Source organism: Drosophila grimshawi, unplaced genomic scaffold (genome assembly GCF_018153295.1).
Source record: "Drosophila grimshawi isolate 15287-2541.00 unplaced genomic scaffold, ASM1815329v1 contig_1377, whole genome shotgun sequence".
In the NCBI taxonomy this organism is placed as follows: Eukaryota; Metazoa; Arthropoda; class Insecta; order Diptera; family Drosophilidae; genus Drosophila; species Drosophila grimshawi.
In genome coordinates, this window is record NW_025062900.1 from 20239389 (window position 1) to 20256342 (window position 16954).

The 16954-nt window shown below is 34.6% G+C and overlaps 2 protein-coding genes across 2 annotated transcripts; both read right to left on the bottom strand.

Annotated features, from left to right (window-relative positions):
- Positions 1-1208: 1208 nt before the first annotated feature.
- Positions 1209-2294, bottom strand: LOC6566862 (fat body protein 2). Its single transcript, XM_001992980.2, has 2 exons — positions 1769-2294; positions 1209-1700 (listed from the first exon to the last, which is right to left on the bottom strand). Exons 1-2 carry the CDS (start codon positions 2153-2155, stop codon positions 1254-1256), a joined length of 834 nt encoding a protein of 277 aa, XP_001993016.2. The 5' UTR covers positions 2156-2294; the 3' UTR covers positions 1209-1253.
- A 712-nt stretch (positions 2295-3006) lies between these two features.
- On the bottom strand, positions 3007-16760 carry LOC6566863. Its single transcript, XM_001992981.2, has 6 exons — positions 16451-16760; positions 11216-11507; positions 8003-8181; positions 6248-7391; positions 4594-5678; positions 3007-3672 (listed from the first exon to the last, which is right to left on the bottom strand). Exons 2-6 carry the CDS (start codon positions 11376-11378, stop codon positions 3256-3258), a joined length of 2988 nt encoding a protein of 995 aa, XP_001993017.2. The 5' UTR covers positions 11379-11507; positions 16451-16760; the 3' UTR covers positions 3007-3255.
- Positions 16761-16954: the final 194 nt, after the last annotated feature.

Consider the following 16954-nt stretch of genomic DNA (forward strand, 5'->3'; position numbering starts at 1 on the left):
TTATATTCTTATATAAATATTTACGACAGACATAAGATTAAGCTGCTGTTGATTTTTACAATTTATGTTATGAAATAACTTTTATAAAACCAAATATTATTAATATTTGTACCTGTTGTGCATTATTTTAACCTGCACATTGCTCAATTGTAGACAAAACCAAAGCGTTTGAAGAAACAGTTAAATTAGGAACATTATTACATAATAAACTTGTATTGTTCTAAGAGATCTCAAAATTTGGCTGTTGATAATAAGTAAAAATGTAAACAACTAAATGCCTTCAAGGAAGCAATAAATAAAACAATTATATGCAACATTTATTAATAAAATTTGTTTTATTTTATTTAATTTCGACTAAAAACAGTTTACAACTAAAAAATGTTTACAAGAAATTAAAGTATAAAACTATATTTAAAGTTGAAGTTAAAGTAACAAATGAAATGATATAAAACTAAACAGAATAATTAAATTAAAATTTAAAATAAAGTAAAGTATATAATAAATTTGGGGATATTAAAATGACAAACCATGGAAACCAAGATTAGGCCAAATTAAATAAAAATTGTTCAATTTTAGTAGCTTAATAATAATTAAAGTAAAGAGAGAAAGGGTGATACGGAAAAATAAGTAGAGATTGACAAATATCTGAACCTGTGGAGTAAGATAAATTTATCACGCTCAAAAATTCCCGAAGATATGCAAATATTAAAATTTTGATTACGGGAAGCGAGAAAGAGAATATGAAAAAAAACCTTGCAAGATCTTCCCTGAATTTTAAGACCATTGCAAATGTAGAAATGGGATGCATTATAGAATAATCGCGTAAGGCCTTCAAGGGAAGGTCTGATCAAGGAATTTGTAGATATATTCTAAATAATAATTGATTCGCACTATATGAAGCCTTAGTCAGGTCGACTTAGTGAATATAAATCAGATCGTCGAGTCGGAAAAGGAATAAAAAATTTAGCGTTTAAAATTCAGAACCGGAATGGGAACCTAAATTCATTTTTAGTACAATCCCAATTTCATTAAGTACACAGATCTGCATATTTAGTTCAGGCAATATGGCCCTGTCCGTCCGGTCTGTTTTTAGTTTCTAGTTTTAATAATTAAATTTCTTCGGATTTTAATCATGAACTTGCTTGAGACAATTGTTCTTCCTTTTTTTTCTATAGAAAACAAATGCAAAGTAGAATTGTATTTAAGAGCGACTCGTAGCTGGGAGTATTTATTGGTTATCTTTCGAGTAGGCTTCACATTTGCCACTGCATCTGGAGATTAACTTCCTTCAGTTGTCCCATATCGATGATCCACATGCTGCCGTTTTTCATCATTTCGATGGCTTTGATGATTTGGTTGGCCGCCTCCTCGGGCTTCTGACGCTTGGCGCTCTCAATGGCCTCGACCAGGTGCATGGAGTGCTCCCAGGTGACATTGTCGCGAAGGTTCATCATCATCTCAGTGTTGGTTAGACCGGGGCACATCGCCATGAACATGACGCCGGTCTTCTCATAGATATGCCTGTCAGCCATCGAACGTGTGAAGCCGATGACGCCATGCTTGGCTGCCGCATAGACAGCAAAAGCTGGCGCCGGCTCCAGTCCATAGACGGAAGACATGTTCACCACCAAGCCACCATGGCCCATTTGGGTTTTGTCCATGTAGACCATCGCCTTCATAGTCATGTGCATCATGCTAGTCTGTGTGAGAAATTTGTGTAAAAATATGCAACGAATTCAATATGGAATTTATTTTTTGTTTAGCTTACCAAATTGATGGCAATCGTTGTATCCACATCCTTGTCGAGTAGCACATCCTCACAGTTGATCAGCACATCGATGTTGCCCATCAGTTGGCCCATCTTCTGCATGGCCTGCTCAATGGAGGACTTGTCCATCAGGTTGACTTGCATGAAGACCAGTTTAACGCTGGCATTTTCCGCTTGCAGTTTCTGCATCATCTCCACATTCTCCATGCGGTGCATAATGCCAATCATTTTCACCTTCTGGCGCTGCATCAGCTGGTGCAGCAATTGGAATCCAATTCCGGTAAATCCACCCGCAAACACAACATTCTTGCCCGTCCAATCGTACATTTTGTGCTGCTTATTGGCCACTGATTGGGGCTGCACAAGAATCCAGTGTCTTTTATTCATGTTGCACACAGTTGCATTCGCTGATAATTCCGATTGGAGTCATAGGTCAGGGGCCATATGGTTGATTGACGACAAACACACATCTGGATTAGACTCGGACCCGATGCAAGGTGTCTTCAGATAAGACTGCTCGTTAGATCATTGCCACCTGCCTAATTCCTTATCAATATTTATAATTGAACTTGGCTTCAAGTCTTGTACAGTGGAAATGCCAAAATTTACATATGTGTCTTGGATAATGTAATAAATTCAAATATTGCATCACATAATATATCTTGGACTAGTAGATGCATCTTTAATGTCACTGTGTAGTTTTATATAATATCCAAATGGTAAAAATCAGAACTGATTTTAACATTTATTATCTGATACTGAAGTTGGTGCAGAAAGTGTATGAATTGCTTTGTTGGGAATTCGATTAATATCGATAAATGCAAGTTGATAAATATATCTTAGATATATCTTAAAATTTTAAAGATAGAGTCAATCAACCTGAAAGGCATCGACTACAAATAAAGAGCTAAAGTTAACCTCTTCCCGAGCACAAATCGAGTCTGTTTCAGACGATAACCCACCCAATAAACACAAAATAATTAAACAGAAATTTGTTATATAATAATTAAATAATTGTATAATTTATGTACAAGCGTTGAACATTTTGTTGTGTGCTTAAAATCTACTGAAATGTTTTAGACAATCACAGATGTTTATGTTATAATGAAACTAGCCAAATTTTGAGCCACAGAAAATTATAAAATCAAATTGAGCAATTGTTGAGTATTGCCGATTATACAAATACTGGGGAAATTATAATATATATATATGTATAAGAAATATATATGAGATATTCAGTAATTTTGCGAAGTAAAAATATACTTATAATGCATTTTTTAATATTTCTACTACAATACTTGAAACATCAAATTTATTCCGCTTTCTGGGCAGATATTTTGTTTTTTTTTTTTTTGGAAGCAATTGAGTTATTAAATATGTTTATAACATAAGGTTAACCTGAAAGACAACCTATGCCAAAATTCCGATTGGAAATGACTTAAAACTGAACTAGTGTCATGATAGCGTTAGGTTCAAGGCCAATGCGCTCAGCGCAGGCAAATCAAGTGAATCAAACCTAGTAGAAGCAAAATGAGTGGCAAACCCGCTGCACGGATTCGGGTTGATGTGTCTTCTGTGGGCGGTGGCAGGGCTGTCGATGTGCTGGCAGGGTTGTCGTCGGTCATCGTTGTCTCCTCATCCGTTCGGGAATCGGGCACATAGTCACCGCAGGTGGGAAAGTTACGTGGCACCGGCACCATCTCATCATCGTCACCCACCTTGACCACCAGAGCCATTCCGATTTCGGCATGGAACTCGATATGACAGTGGAAGAGCCAGTAGCCAGGATTGTAGGCCTCGAAGCGGATGATCGTGTAGCCACCGTCGGGCACGGTGACAGTGTCCTTTACTGGAGGATTTATGAAATTGCGCTTGAGCAGCTTAAACTGATCCAATTGCTTAATCTGCAAAGGGAAATTTTGAAAATGCTTATCAGAGATTTGTTATAAAGAAATTATAGAAATATATGCATGAAACCCTTTATATATTTGTTAAGATCTCTTAATAATATTCGATATATAGATGTCCATATGCTAAGTTGGCATCTGTCAATAATTTAGCTCATGGATACAAAATCTTAATTATTTGCCAGATAATTTAAATAATCTTAGTAACTACGCAACTTCAAAAGCAACATAAATTAATTGTATTAATTTGAACATTTTGCAATAAGCTTTGTCAGATATACACTCAGAAAATAATAGCCAGGAAATTTAGCAAATCAGCCTAAAAGGAATATCCCTTCAAAAACTAGAAAAGTATCTGGTTTTTTATTATTTTCTAAGTAAACGGAATACAATCTTAAAAGTAGACAACTTTTAGAAATGTCTGTTATTGGGAAATAATTGTCTATAAATTAGAAATAATATCTCTTAAAAATACTTATTAAAATTAAGAATTAATTTTAATTAACGAATTAATTTTAATTAAAGAATTAATGTTAATTAAAGAATTAATAAAGATGATAAGAACTGTTGGAACTCGTAGCTCAGAGAAAGATTGTAGAAAACACAACTTTGAGTTTTAAAAATATACTTTTTGACTATTAAGGCGACAAAAGTAATCTTTTAAGTGTTCTGTTCTGTTTTGTAAACCGGCTTCCATTAATAACTCTCATATCTAAAAATTGACGCATCAGATTTATACCTTTGGATTAATATTAAAGTTTTTAAAGTTGCTCGTTGAATACATTTTGTTATAATAAAAACAAGTGAACTTTTGCTAGCTAGCTTAAGAAATTCTAGAAAATTCTTGACAATATATTAATATATTTATAGATTAGCTGTATGTTTTCAAGGGGATTTTGCATTCCGAATTACACTTACCATTTCAATGGTGACATTCTCGCCCAGGCGCTCGAGTCCGAGGACGCGGAACGCATTGCCGTGCAGATGGAACGGATGATTGGCATAGAAGGTGAATCCCTCGTCGACAATGATTAGCTCGACGACGGCATTGCGGGGCACCTGGAGCACATGATGGCACTTGCAGAACTCCTGGCGACAGTCGATGCCCTGCTGGGCGAGCGTCGTCTCATTGCAGAATAGTTCATCGTTGATCTGATGGCGTTGGGGCAGCAGCGCCAGCGAGGGGAACTTGAGGGAAATGTGATTCAGTTGGGGCGTGTAGAGGATGTTCTCTTTGGTGATGTTCGTGTCCATGCCATAGTAATCGCTGTGATGGAATTCGGGATTGTCCTTGCGATAGAAATCGTAGTACACAAAGAACTTGTAGTCTGCCTCGGGCTGCAGCGTGTCATCATCAATGCCGGAGACCTTATCGTATATGGGCAATGCCCGCATCTCTGCCACGGTTTTCGAATCCGCATAGCCAGGACCACGATTCATTGCGTTCAGCTCAATTCCCTCAGCTTTGTGGGCGTAACCCAGTTCGGCAGTGGGCTCGCGATCGGGTGCACCCTCGTACCGCAATATGGCCACCTGGAAGGCGGAGGTGAATCTCTCGCTGCAGTCCATAAGGCCCTTGAGGCGCAGCCAGTAGTTGTTCACCTCCTGATTGGCGTTCAGCACAAAATCGAAACGTTCCCCCGAATACGTTACAATCGAGCCCACCTGCATCGCCTCAATATCATAACCATCCGAGTTGATGGCGGTCAGTGTATGATTATCCACAGACACCACAATCGGGCAGTTCAGATACTCGGCGTTGATGAAGCGAAACCGATATCGGAATCCTCTCCGCACATTATACACCTGGTGCGGTATCAGCTCCAACGGTATCTCATTCACATTGCCTCGCCGCTGACGCGAATGGACCACAACTGAATCTGGCAAGGATCCGCTACCGTTTCTCAGTAGCCCCGTCGATCCCAGTCGCTCTTCAGGTGCCAACAATTTGATTAGATTCGGTGGCGTTGTTGTGGTTTTGGCAGCTGTTTTGAATGGTTGGACTGAGAATAGGTAGACAATATTAATGATCAGATTTGCTCGGAAAAAAGTCGTCCTGAAATTTGGTTTATTATTAAGAAATTCTATTTCTAAAACGCAAGATTTATTATCTTTCGAAAAACTAAACTTGTTCTTTTCTTAATTCCAGAGCCAAGTTTTTTAGAATGTACCAAAAAATTATTTCTAATTTTGCAGGTTGTTTTCAAAATAGTTTTTCTGTTATTTATATTGTTTTTAAACAACCAGTATATAATAATTCAGGTATATATAAGAAGTAAAATGATATTTTTTGAACTCTTTCTGAATTTAGGAAAGTATTTTTTCTAAAAATAAAGATATGTTTATCTTCATTTTAGAAATTTCTATTATTGAGAAATATATTTCTGAATAATATAATAAAATCGTTCTAATTTTAAGAGATTTTGGTTTATTTTTGTACTTAGAATTATTAGGATTTTTATTATTTTTTTTGTTGTTGTTTAGCTCGATTTTCATATAAAGGTGATTTTTTAATTTTAAAGTTTTTTTTTCCTTTATAAGACAATTTCAACTATTTATTAAAAAAACTCACCTTGATTTACATAGGCAAGTTTTGATGGTTCAACGTTCGTTTGAACGTTTGATGAATGCGGAGTCGTAAGATTTGAACTTGTTGGAACGTTTAGAGGCTTTGGTGGTTCTGTTGGTACTGGCTCTGTTTCCATTCGATGCTGTCTCTTCATGTCGGCCCAGATGCGATTGTAGTAGCGACCACGCCCATTGATGAGAATATTGTGCGGCTTATTGTCGCCGCGTGAATGATGATGATAGGCAAAGATGCTGGCGCCCGGCTCATGGATCCAATCCTGGACAACCAGCACATGTTCGCCAAGATCAAAGTCATAGAGACCGCCATGTGGTTCCGTGCTCTTTGGCCGACGTATAATCAGTGGGCCAAAGACGCCATCGCCGCGCTGCATGCCGGTGTGCGAGTGCCAGAAATGTGTGCCCGAGTTGTCCGCCGGAAAGCTGTAACGAAAGGTGGCATGCGGCGAGATGGGGCACTGTGTTATGTGCGGCACACCATCCATGTAGGGTGTCTTCTTCTGGTGGAGGCCATGCCAGTGTATCGTGGTGCTCTCGCCCAACAGATTGTTCTTCACATCGACGATAATCTGATCGCCCTCGCACACCTCAATCGCCGGGCCGGGCATCATGCGATTGACAACGGTAATGCTGCGCTGCAGTCCATCGCCCATGATGCAGTGCGGCCGAGCGCAGTCCGTCCGATTGAGCGGACAGTCAAAGCAGGCCTTGGAGAAGGTCTGATACCATTCGACGACAAATCTATAGTGACATGTCATCGGCTCGGCACCCGTTTGGCAGCTGCGCACGCAGGGATGCTGCCGATACCAGTCGGCTGTCCAGATGTCCTGCGTCATCTCAGCGTCGTCAATCTCTTCGATTCGCGCTGTGGCCAGCGGACGACAGACAAAGCAACAGCTATTCCGATAAATACGTTCCGCCGGACAGCTGGGATCGATTGGCGGGCAGCTGCGCTTATAGCTATTGATGACAATCTCGCCATCAGTGTCACGGCGAACGCATTCGAGGAGCGTGCAGTCGGCATCATTGTGCCAGGACTCGCCCACTGCATACAGCGTATTGTTGTGCTGGCAATGCGTCCTCACGCACTCCCCACAACAACTGCTGGGGGTTTTCCGCAGCTCGGTGCCCTGCAAAAATTGCATTATTCATTTTATTACATCTTACGGAATTTGATTTAGATAAGCGAGTAAGTTGAGATGTCGTCAAAAATGAATTATGTGCAATTTTTTATTTTAATAGCAACACTTTATATTCAAAATATTCTTAAATATAATCATAATTCCAATGATCATTTAATCAAAAATAGATAAATTCTAATTAATATAATTTATTTCAATTTTTCATTTTTAATTTCAACAGAATTATGATTTTTTTCTATTATTTATTGTCAAATTTTAATTTAATTTTAATGCAAGCACTCATTTTGAATGTTATCCAATTTAATGTTTAATCTTTTTAGTCTTTTAGGTTTAAATTTAGTTTGAAATCTTCTTTTTTTATTTGCGGATTGTTTTTATTACAAAGCAAGTAAATAAACAATTATTGGTATACATAAACATTATTCATACCAAATTCAATCATTTCATTTTATTTTTTCTTTCTGTGTTTTTTTCGGGGCTTCGCCTAATCCATGCAACAAATGTTGCACCAATATTTGCAATTTAAGTTCGCCCAGAAATTTAAAATTTCTCCCTCTAATAAATGATTATTGGAAGATTCATTGAATAATTATACTAACCACATCGCAGTAGAACTCGTTGCAATCAATCCGTGTGGCAACTATGTGCGCCTTTGGCTCGCTTCCCACGCCTGCGGCACACGAGTAAACCATGCAATTGTCCTGTGCATCAAACCAAACGGAGCCCTGCTCCTTCTGGATGGTATTGTTGCGCTCAAGGTACTCACAGTATGTGCTGCCTGCAATTGAAGGGAATGCATGAGATGTTGTTAAATGCCAGAATTTCATATACTCTTGCAATGGGTATTTACAAAACTTAACAGGTTTGAACGAACTAATTTCGAAACTATTTACGATTATTGTAATCAATTAAAGTAAATAAAGATATCTAAATTGCGAAGTATATCAATACTTGGCATATTCAATTAAATTGCATCATAAAGCAACATTTGAATAAACACTATAATCTTGGAATGTGTGAGGGACATATATCTATATTGATTGATTTGATATGGATTTTGTTGCAGCTTCTCAATCGTTGCAACAAATGTTGGACTAATTGAATAATTCAAATAAATGTGTTTGTAAATGTAAATCATAAAAACAATTTTTTTGTTTTAATTTTTTATGAAAATTGATGTTAAGCACAGCTTAAAAAAATTGACATTTTTAATTTTTAAATTAATGTTTCAATGAAAATATTTACAAGGGTATCCAGACTACGTTCAATTCAGTTTATTCGCTTAGTTCAATATGATAATTGTTATTAATAGGAGCTCAGCTGAGTTTACTCAGCCAACCGAAAAGCTTGCAATACTCGAGTTTTTATACCCCTTACACATTAAAATAAATATTTAGGTTGTAATAAATTTGTGAAATTGCATGATCAAATAAAAAACTGCTAAGAATATGGACATATTCGTGATCAACATCAGGGTTCTCAGATATTGGAATAGCTAGAGAGTTTAAATGAAGTGGTTCACAGATTTATGCATTTTTTTTTATTTGTCAAATTTATTTAAATATATTATCATAAGTATCTTTATTCTATTTTGTTTCTTCAGCTTCAGCAAAAATTGATTTCTGCTGCAATTTTGATTTCTGCAAAAACTTATAGAATATCTTCCAGTCGCAGTCTCTCAATGAGCGCACTTTTACTTATCGTGTATTGTTTATTTGAGGAACAGATGTTAAAAATGTTTAATTTCTGTGTACACAGCAAGAAAAAAGGGAAACAAATAAAACCAGACAACAATGTACTTTCGTTATTTGCGTTTGTTGTCTGAGTTGGTGTAATTCACCGGCATAAATGTACTGGTTTATAACTCGAATTATTTAAACATATACTAGGTATAACTCAGACTCGCAGATGAACTTTGTAACGAATCTGAGATATCACCTATACATTAATAATATATATATATATATAATAATATTAATAATTGGTAACTGAGGTGCTTGAACCGAGTCACAAATTCTGAACAATTAAGTACAAATTTATTGACACTTTGAGTAGCTTTCATTGTGACACACACAATAATATAATAAATAATATACAATTAACATATGTCCGTTATTAATGTCAGGATTATAGAGTTTATTCAAATGCTCCGATTTAATTGAATATGCCAGTTAAGTGTACTTCATATTGTCGTAGGTTATTTATTCGACCATAACGCAATTTAGATACCTTTGTTTACATTAATTAATTACAACAATATTTTGCCCTTCGTATTATTCGATATTATGGTAAATTGGTTCGTTCAAAGGTGCCGAAAATTGTAAACTGTTAAGTTCTGTAAATAATTAAGTGGGGAAGTATTTTTGTCGCACAACCTTTACAAAAATGCCGCAGCTGAACCAATAAAAGCTTTGCTATAAAAACCTGCCTAGTTAATCCAAGTAATGTTATCATAATTATTTCAGAAACAAAATTTGGGTTAATTATAAAAGATGTAATGAAAGCTTAACTCTGAAGCACAGTTATTTGATACTCTGTTTCTATTTGACTTTGTTTTTATTGGTAAAACTTGGCTTAAAGTGTATTTAATAGTCAACATTCTGGCGCTATTTTGAGTGCTTAGAAAAGTAATCTGCTAATTGGAAAATTTATTTCGCAAACCTGAAACCTTATAAAATATTTGTTCATTAAAGTCTGTATAAGTTTATGACCGCACACGATTTCTGGACTTAACGATTCCAAATAATGACAATGCAACAATGATAAGCAGGAACCAGCTGGAAATAATCAGATTCTTTAATTTAAACTTTATGTAGGGTATTATAAAGATTGTCAAATTTAATGGCATTATAAATGCTGAAGTGGGAAATCAAATATATATTAGAAGTAGACAAAGATAAGGTCGAGCAGTCCATGCAAAGTTTTTGGTAGTTGGATTCATTTTAGAATGAAATAAATGACTGTAAAACAATGTGTTCAAAATGTGATTATTTCACCTGTGTGCCTAACTTTTTTCTCTCTGTATTAAATAATAATGGTAAATTATGTTTATAAACAATGTTTATAATATATTGTAAACCTTATATGAAGATGCCAAATTTGTAGTATTTTTTGACCTTTGAAAATTCGGTTACAGCTATAAGCGATTTCTGGTTATTTCTTTTCTAACTTTCACTTAAATAGATTTTATATCATTAAAAAAAATCTTTAACTATACGGCTATCACTTACATAACAAAGTGCATAAAAAAAGAAACACATTTTATTGATTTTTTTATCAGAAGAGGTTTGGCATAAGTATAAAGAAAGCACATTCATATGTACATATATAAAATATATATACATAACTGTGTCTTTTATAGCAACTATTTCGAAGTCCGCTAGCCTATTGGCCCAATGGTCGTAAGCGTCATTATTATTGACAGCTAATTTTAACACATTCATTGGCTCGTTATGGCCATTACTATGATTGAAGTTTTAGCACTTATTATACGATATATAAGCAATGTAAGTAATTACGCAAATTCGCATGCCATCGCCAAGTTGGAGCCAAACATTATTTACATTACACATTTGCAATTAACGTTTATGCTAACTCAGACAATATTGGCCAAGGTCAGCAGCAATAAACGGCAATAGCTACTTGATATTTTCACACGCGCAACTATTGTGGCTGTGTTTGTGGCTTCAAATTAACATTTTAATTTACCATTTCTCGTTTGCAGTACACTGTTGACTAGCAGAATTCTGCTGTTATTATTTTAATTTACAGCTGTTAGTTTAATAGCGCTTATTGTCACTTATTGAACTCACCTGTAGATTCATCATTTACGTTTCTTAAGCCGTCGCTCACACGAAATGTTAACAGCACAACTCCGTAAGTTAACAGCAGCTTCGCTGTTGTTCCACAGCCTTGGTTCCTCTGCATGTTATTGCATTTATGTTGTCTCTCTGTTGATTTTGCTATTGTTCTCATGTTGTCATAATTATGATGAATGCTTATTATACTTGATTGGGCTTTTTGCTGGAATCGTTTGATTTTATGCTTCCGCAGGCTTAGACCTTCAGCAGTTCTTCTTTATTTCTAATCGTTTCTATTCAATGGCTGTAAGTTAGACAACAATTTTGCCAATTAGTATTGGTGGAATGAAGAATGTATGTAATTATAGTCGACATAGCATATTTATAGTAATTAAATAATTTACTAACTCCATAAAAACATACATTTGTATGCGTATTATTACTATCGAAACTTAAAAGCTACATAATAAACTCTTGTTTCTTTTTAGTTTGTAAAACAGTACTTAAAATAACGATTATAATAATCATCGAGAAAAAAATTATAAATCTTTTTTTACTGTTTTATCGCTAAAATTTTCGATTAAAATATCTGCAGGCCTTTTTATTTTAAACCCCATTTGTGACGATAAGAAAAGATAAATAAATATAATATTTTTTATTGAGAATAAAAATAGAAAAATAAATAGTGTATTTTTTGTGTTGTAATTCTCTTTCTCTTTAAATATCTATAAATATTTAAGTTCTCGTCCCTTTAATCTGCGCTTAAAGTAATGCCAAAAACTACTTTGGGGCGATAGTGGCGATTCAAGACTTTTGGCCAAATATTTAGTATGGACAGAGGGACGGCAATAGCCACAGGGTAACAGACATAGATTGTATTTTTATTTAAGTATGATTTACGGCTGGCAGTTAATGCTTGTATGGCCCATATGCCTAGTTGGGTCAAAACAGTAAAGATACTAGACTAGGCAATTGCGAGGCTCTATCAGCACATGGCCAGCAAGCCAAGTTGGCCTACACGCAATGCACGTACAAATTTAATTAATTAGCACTCTGTTCTTCAAAAAAAAACATACACAAACAACACACACACACACACACACACACACACACACACATACACACATATAAACACTACAGATTCCAACAGTCACGTCTGTCAATGGGCGTTTATAAGGCCGAGATAAACACGGAAACGGAGACGGAGACGAACTCGCTGCTGTAAAAGGCAACTGGTGGTGGACCAAAGATTGCTCACCGACAGATGCCCAATTTTCTTTACACACACACACACGCATACACACACAGAGCATATCAAGAGAGCTGCGCATAAATTATGAGAGCAAAGCAAACAAAAAAAAAAAGAAAAAAGAAATACTCAAGAAAGAAAATGCGGGTTGGAAAAACAGCTAGTAAATATAAAAATTGGATAAAGAATTTTTTGTGCGCTTCCTTCTTGGCCGACTGGCACATATTTAGTTGCCAACACTTAAAGCGCCCCCAAAGATTTATGTTTTAGCCCGGCTCAGAAGCTAACACAATTGTGTTAATTAGAAATTAGGTGGCACTTCATTAAAAGCCCCAGATAAGTGCATATATTTATATGCTTAGAACAAAATTTCCCAAAATTTAATGGCTTGTAGTTTGTCCAAAAACAGAATTTAAATGAAAATTTGCTTAACTATGCTCATAAAAAAAAATAGTTAAATATATAGAATATTAACGTAAACAAAACCAAAATTCTAGTCGAGAGTAGCTGACTAGACGATATCCTGTAAGCAGCCAAGCATTCATGCGAAACAGAAATCGTAAAATTGGAATTAATAATTAAAATTTTTATAATTTATAGATGTGATTAATATGCGATGGTCATTAAATATTTTTATCATTAAAGATGTAAATATACTTGAGATGACGCTGAGTATCTGTTAATGTTAAGAAGAAAAAAAAAACAATAAATACGTTATAATTATATCTGAGCTTAGTTGATTGAATTTAAAGACTACCACACGTAATTAAAGGTAATCAACTATACATTCTACATTCTACATCAATTTGTACATTACAACTAATTTCCCATATAGTTTTCTACAAATCGAACTCGATCTTATTTGGGAAAATTTCAAGATAAATTCATTAAATTGCATCGATATTTAATATACCCTGTATCAGCTACATTAGAAGTAAGATTAATATGTAATTAATTTGTAATATTCATGATGCCTTTTTACCTATGCCTGACACTTCTACTTCGAAAGGTAGGGTATCAGAAGTCTATATTTATCTGCAATCATTTGTGTGAACTGCTTGTGATTTTTCTATGGAGCCATGACTAAACATTCAATCAAGCGTCTGTCTGCAATTGTTTAGTGAAGTGACAGACAATCATTTGATTAGCATGACTACAAAAAAAAAAAATTCCCGTGAAAGTTACCACAAAAGTCACGTTGGCTACTTGCTACCCATTGTTTAAGGTTGAAAGTTCTAGGTAAAAATCACACAACTTTATTTAGCCGATATGAATAATATGGGTATTACCTGTAATTTACACCTTTTTGGTTGTGCTAAATTACATTTTGGAATTATCACATTGACGCTATAGCTATTTTAATCTAATAACACGTTAATTGGATGAAGTTTTGGTTGACTGCTCATGCGAATTCCCTTCATGACGCTGGGATAAGATAATTAATGATTGCTAACAACTAATGCGGATCTAATAAATTTATTATAATGATTGCACTTGCTGACAGACAGATCAAATGCAAATCGATTACTTGAATAGACTAGCTGATGAATCATATGAGATCATCGGTCCTCAAGTCTTTGAGAGCATGAGACTTCATATTATCATATTCCGATCTGCGTATAATTTAATGCAGTGCAAATTTGCTTTGACATTGTCATTAGTCTTTCGTTGTATGTATATCTATATATATACAAATATTTGTGTATACTTCAGCTGAATACAGCATAGCTTAAAAAAAACCTGGTATACTTAACATTTTTTTAAATAATTTATATACTCATAATATCACGTACATGTGTATATATAATTTATTTTTATTATTTTTTGTTTACAAACTCAAGTTGACTAATTACAGTTTTTAAGATCGAAATGCTTAATTATACAGCTCAAATTCTATGAAAATATTAATATTTTCTGGGTTACGTACTTTCTTTATATATATTTTTTATGGCGGTAGCTTATGCAAATTTCGGTTTTTAGAGCTATTTACTTCACTTCACTTCCGGAAAGTCAGACAATAAGTCGGATGGACTTGCATAACACAATTTGTGAGCATCGTTAAGTTGTTATGTGGCTCATTGTGTTGAGTGCAAGTTTAATTTTGATTTATTGGTGATTTTTTTTTTTTTTATATCTATTTTTGTATCGTTAATTTGTACAAGACGGCATTTCAATTATTCAGATGCGACAGTTGGCCGCATTTTTTATTGGCCAGCGAGTTGTGTTGAGCCAGGTTGAGAAACAAAAACGGTACGCATGGAGTGGAAGTTTTTAAGCTGCTTAACGATGTGAAGAAAAAAAACGGCGTATTTATATATATATATATATATATACATTTATATATATATATTTGTTTTATGTACGCATGTAAGTGAGTATATGAGATGGCAAAGTTTGTTTTTTAGGAGCTAGCTCGCCTGTCCGGGTTGGGAAACCCCAGTTTACGCATTCTTTCTGTTGCATACCCTGTAAATCTCTTTTACTTACATGCAGACTGATAATGTCTCTGCTCTTTGGGAAAACTTTTAAAATAATTAAATTGTTCGTCAACTTGGCTAAAATTTTTAAAGCAACTGATTTCGTGACTGAGGCTTTATGCATTTTTTTAATGTTAATTACCAAATCACAATAATGATTGTCGTAACAACTTAAAATTAAACTAGTAACTTTTGCTGTCTAAGTTACACTTGTCATAATAAAATTTTTTATTATGCTGCATAAACCAAAAATGTGCATATAGATATTATGTGTAGGGTAACAGGTAGTCGACTAGTCATCAAGCAGCTTTATAAAGTTACACATTTTAGTTCAGCTTATAAATTATTAAATGATAAATAATAAATAACAAAAGATCAGCGTGTAAATTCTTGGGAATTCCGCGTTCATCGTTGTCCAATTAAATGCTGTGTCATTTAGGTTGATGCTCTGGAAAACAAAGTTTTTCGAATCCGGTTGTGGCAACACATTCGTATAATCAAAACAAATCTATAGCTGCGATCAACGGAAATTCAAGAGCAACACAAACATTAAATCATAACTCGAACTTTAACATAATGTTGTTGGACCTCGACTACTGCTGCCTACTGGCTACTGGCTACTGGCCACTGGCTACTGGTTGCTGGCCACCAATTCACCAATTGAAGCCAAGTTACGTGCCAACCTGCATTCGTCTTATCTGTCACCTATATTACTGGTTTTTGTGGCGTCGGAATTTTTAGTATATTTTTTTTTTTATTTTTTTGGAATTTGTATTCATTTTGGAATTGAACTTTGATTTTTCACTGGTTTTGGAAAAATACCTGTTTACACCAGAAGGCGTAATTTTAAAGAAATAAATACTTGAATATTCTCTTATTTGAATGATAAACAAGACAAGAGGAGTTTTTAGGACAATTGGAGTTTGCTGAATATCCTTACAATATCTTGCCGTGCACCAGAATTTCTCCTTTTAAATGGGTAATCATTTTAACTATTTCAGTATTATCAATCGATAAATAAAGGCATTTAACATATACCTTAAATTATGCAGACATCCAACTTCAGAAAATTAATACATTTTGCACTCATAACTTTAATATTAACAGTTGTATTATTTTTAGTGATCGAAAATATAAAATGTTTACTATTTAGCAATATAAGATTAAGCTTTTTATCCCATAAATGTTACTTCAAAGTTCTTTGGCTCTCATTGTTGAAGAAAACTATTATTATCTTTAAGTGACAAAGCCAATTTTTTTTTAAACTAATTCCATACCACAAAATTATAAAGTGATGAAATCGCTTTGGGAGTAATGAAATTGACTAGCGTTAGAATTCTTTGTTTAAGTTGTTAGTTTTAACTCTTAAACAAAATGAATTGCAAATTTGGAAGAATTATATACGCATATACTATATGCATATACTATATATGTATGTGTTTACTATATATATATTTTAGTAATTTGTAAATTTTTATGATCTATTTGAATATATTTCACACGCAATTAGCATTTCCTTACTTATTCCTTTGAACGTTTCGACGGCATATGAAAATTTTACGTGTCACAGATTATTGTTATATATTGCACGCCAGAAATTATAGTACAACTTTTACTTATCACTTTAAATAATAATTAGATATCGTTAGTTTTTTTTTTGGCCCAGTCGTCGACAAGTTTTATTGTATTCAGATTAGAACTGTGCGAATGACAAATAAACGATCTTCCACAAGTTGATGTTCGTATAAAAAATGGTGCCCTTAAAAAGTTTGACACGCACTGAGTGGCACAGAGCAACAAGGGAGCTATATACTCTATATATATATATATATATATATACGGGCCAACTTTTGGGTAGCCGTTGTGGATGCGCGCGAACCGCCGTTGAAATCGCAACTAACTCAATTTGAATGCGACAAAGGCGTTTTTGAAGATTCCGAAACTCGCTAAAAAACTACAAAAATTGTTTTTAGCCTTTTTTTATGGCTACCGCCAAGCGTTCAGACTGCTGCAGTCGCAGCTGAC

What these genes read in the sequence shown, in the direction of transcription:
- LOC6566862 (XM_001992980.2), bottom strand. Translation starts at nt 2,155, where the DNA reads ATGAATAAAAGACACTGGATTCTTGTGCAGCCCCAATCAGTGGCCAAT. An exon ending in CAACGATTGCCATCAATTTG is followed by an intron (nt 1,701 to 1,768) that starts GTAAGCTAAACA and finishes TTTCTCACACAG; the next exon opens with ACTAGCATGATGCACATGAC.
- LOC6566863 (XM_001992981.2), bottom strand. Translation starts at nt 11,378, where the DNA reads ATGAGAACAATAGCAAAATCAACAGAGAGACAACATAAATGCAATAAC. An exon ending in CGTAAATGATGAATCTACAG is followed by an intron (nt 8,182 to 11,215) that starts GTGAGTTCAATA and finishes CTTCAATTGCAG; the next exon opens with GCAGCACATACTGTGAGTAC. An exon ending in AGAATGTCACCATTGAAATG is followed by an intron (nt 3,673 to 4,593) that starts GTAAGTGTAATT and finishes TTCCCTTTGCAG; the next exon opens with ATTAAGCAATTGGATCAGTT.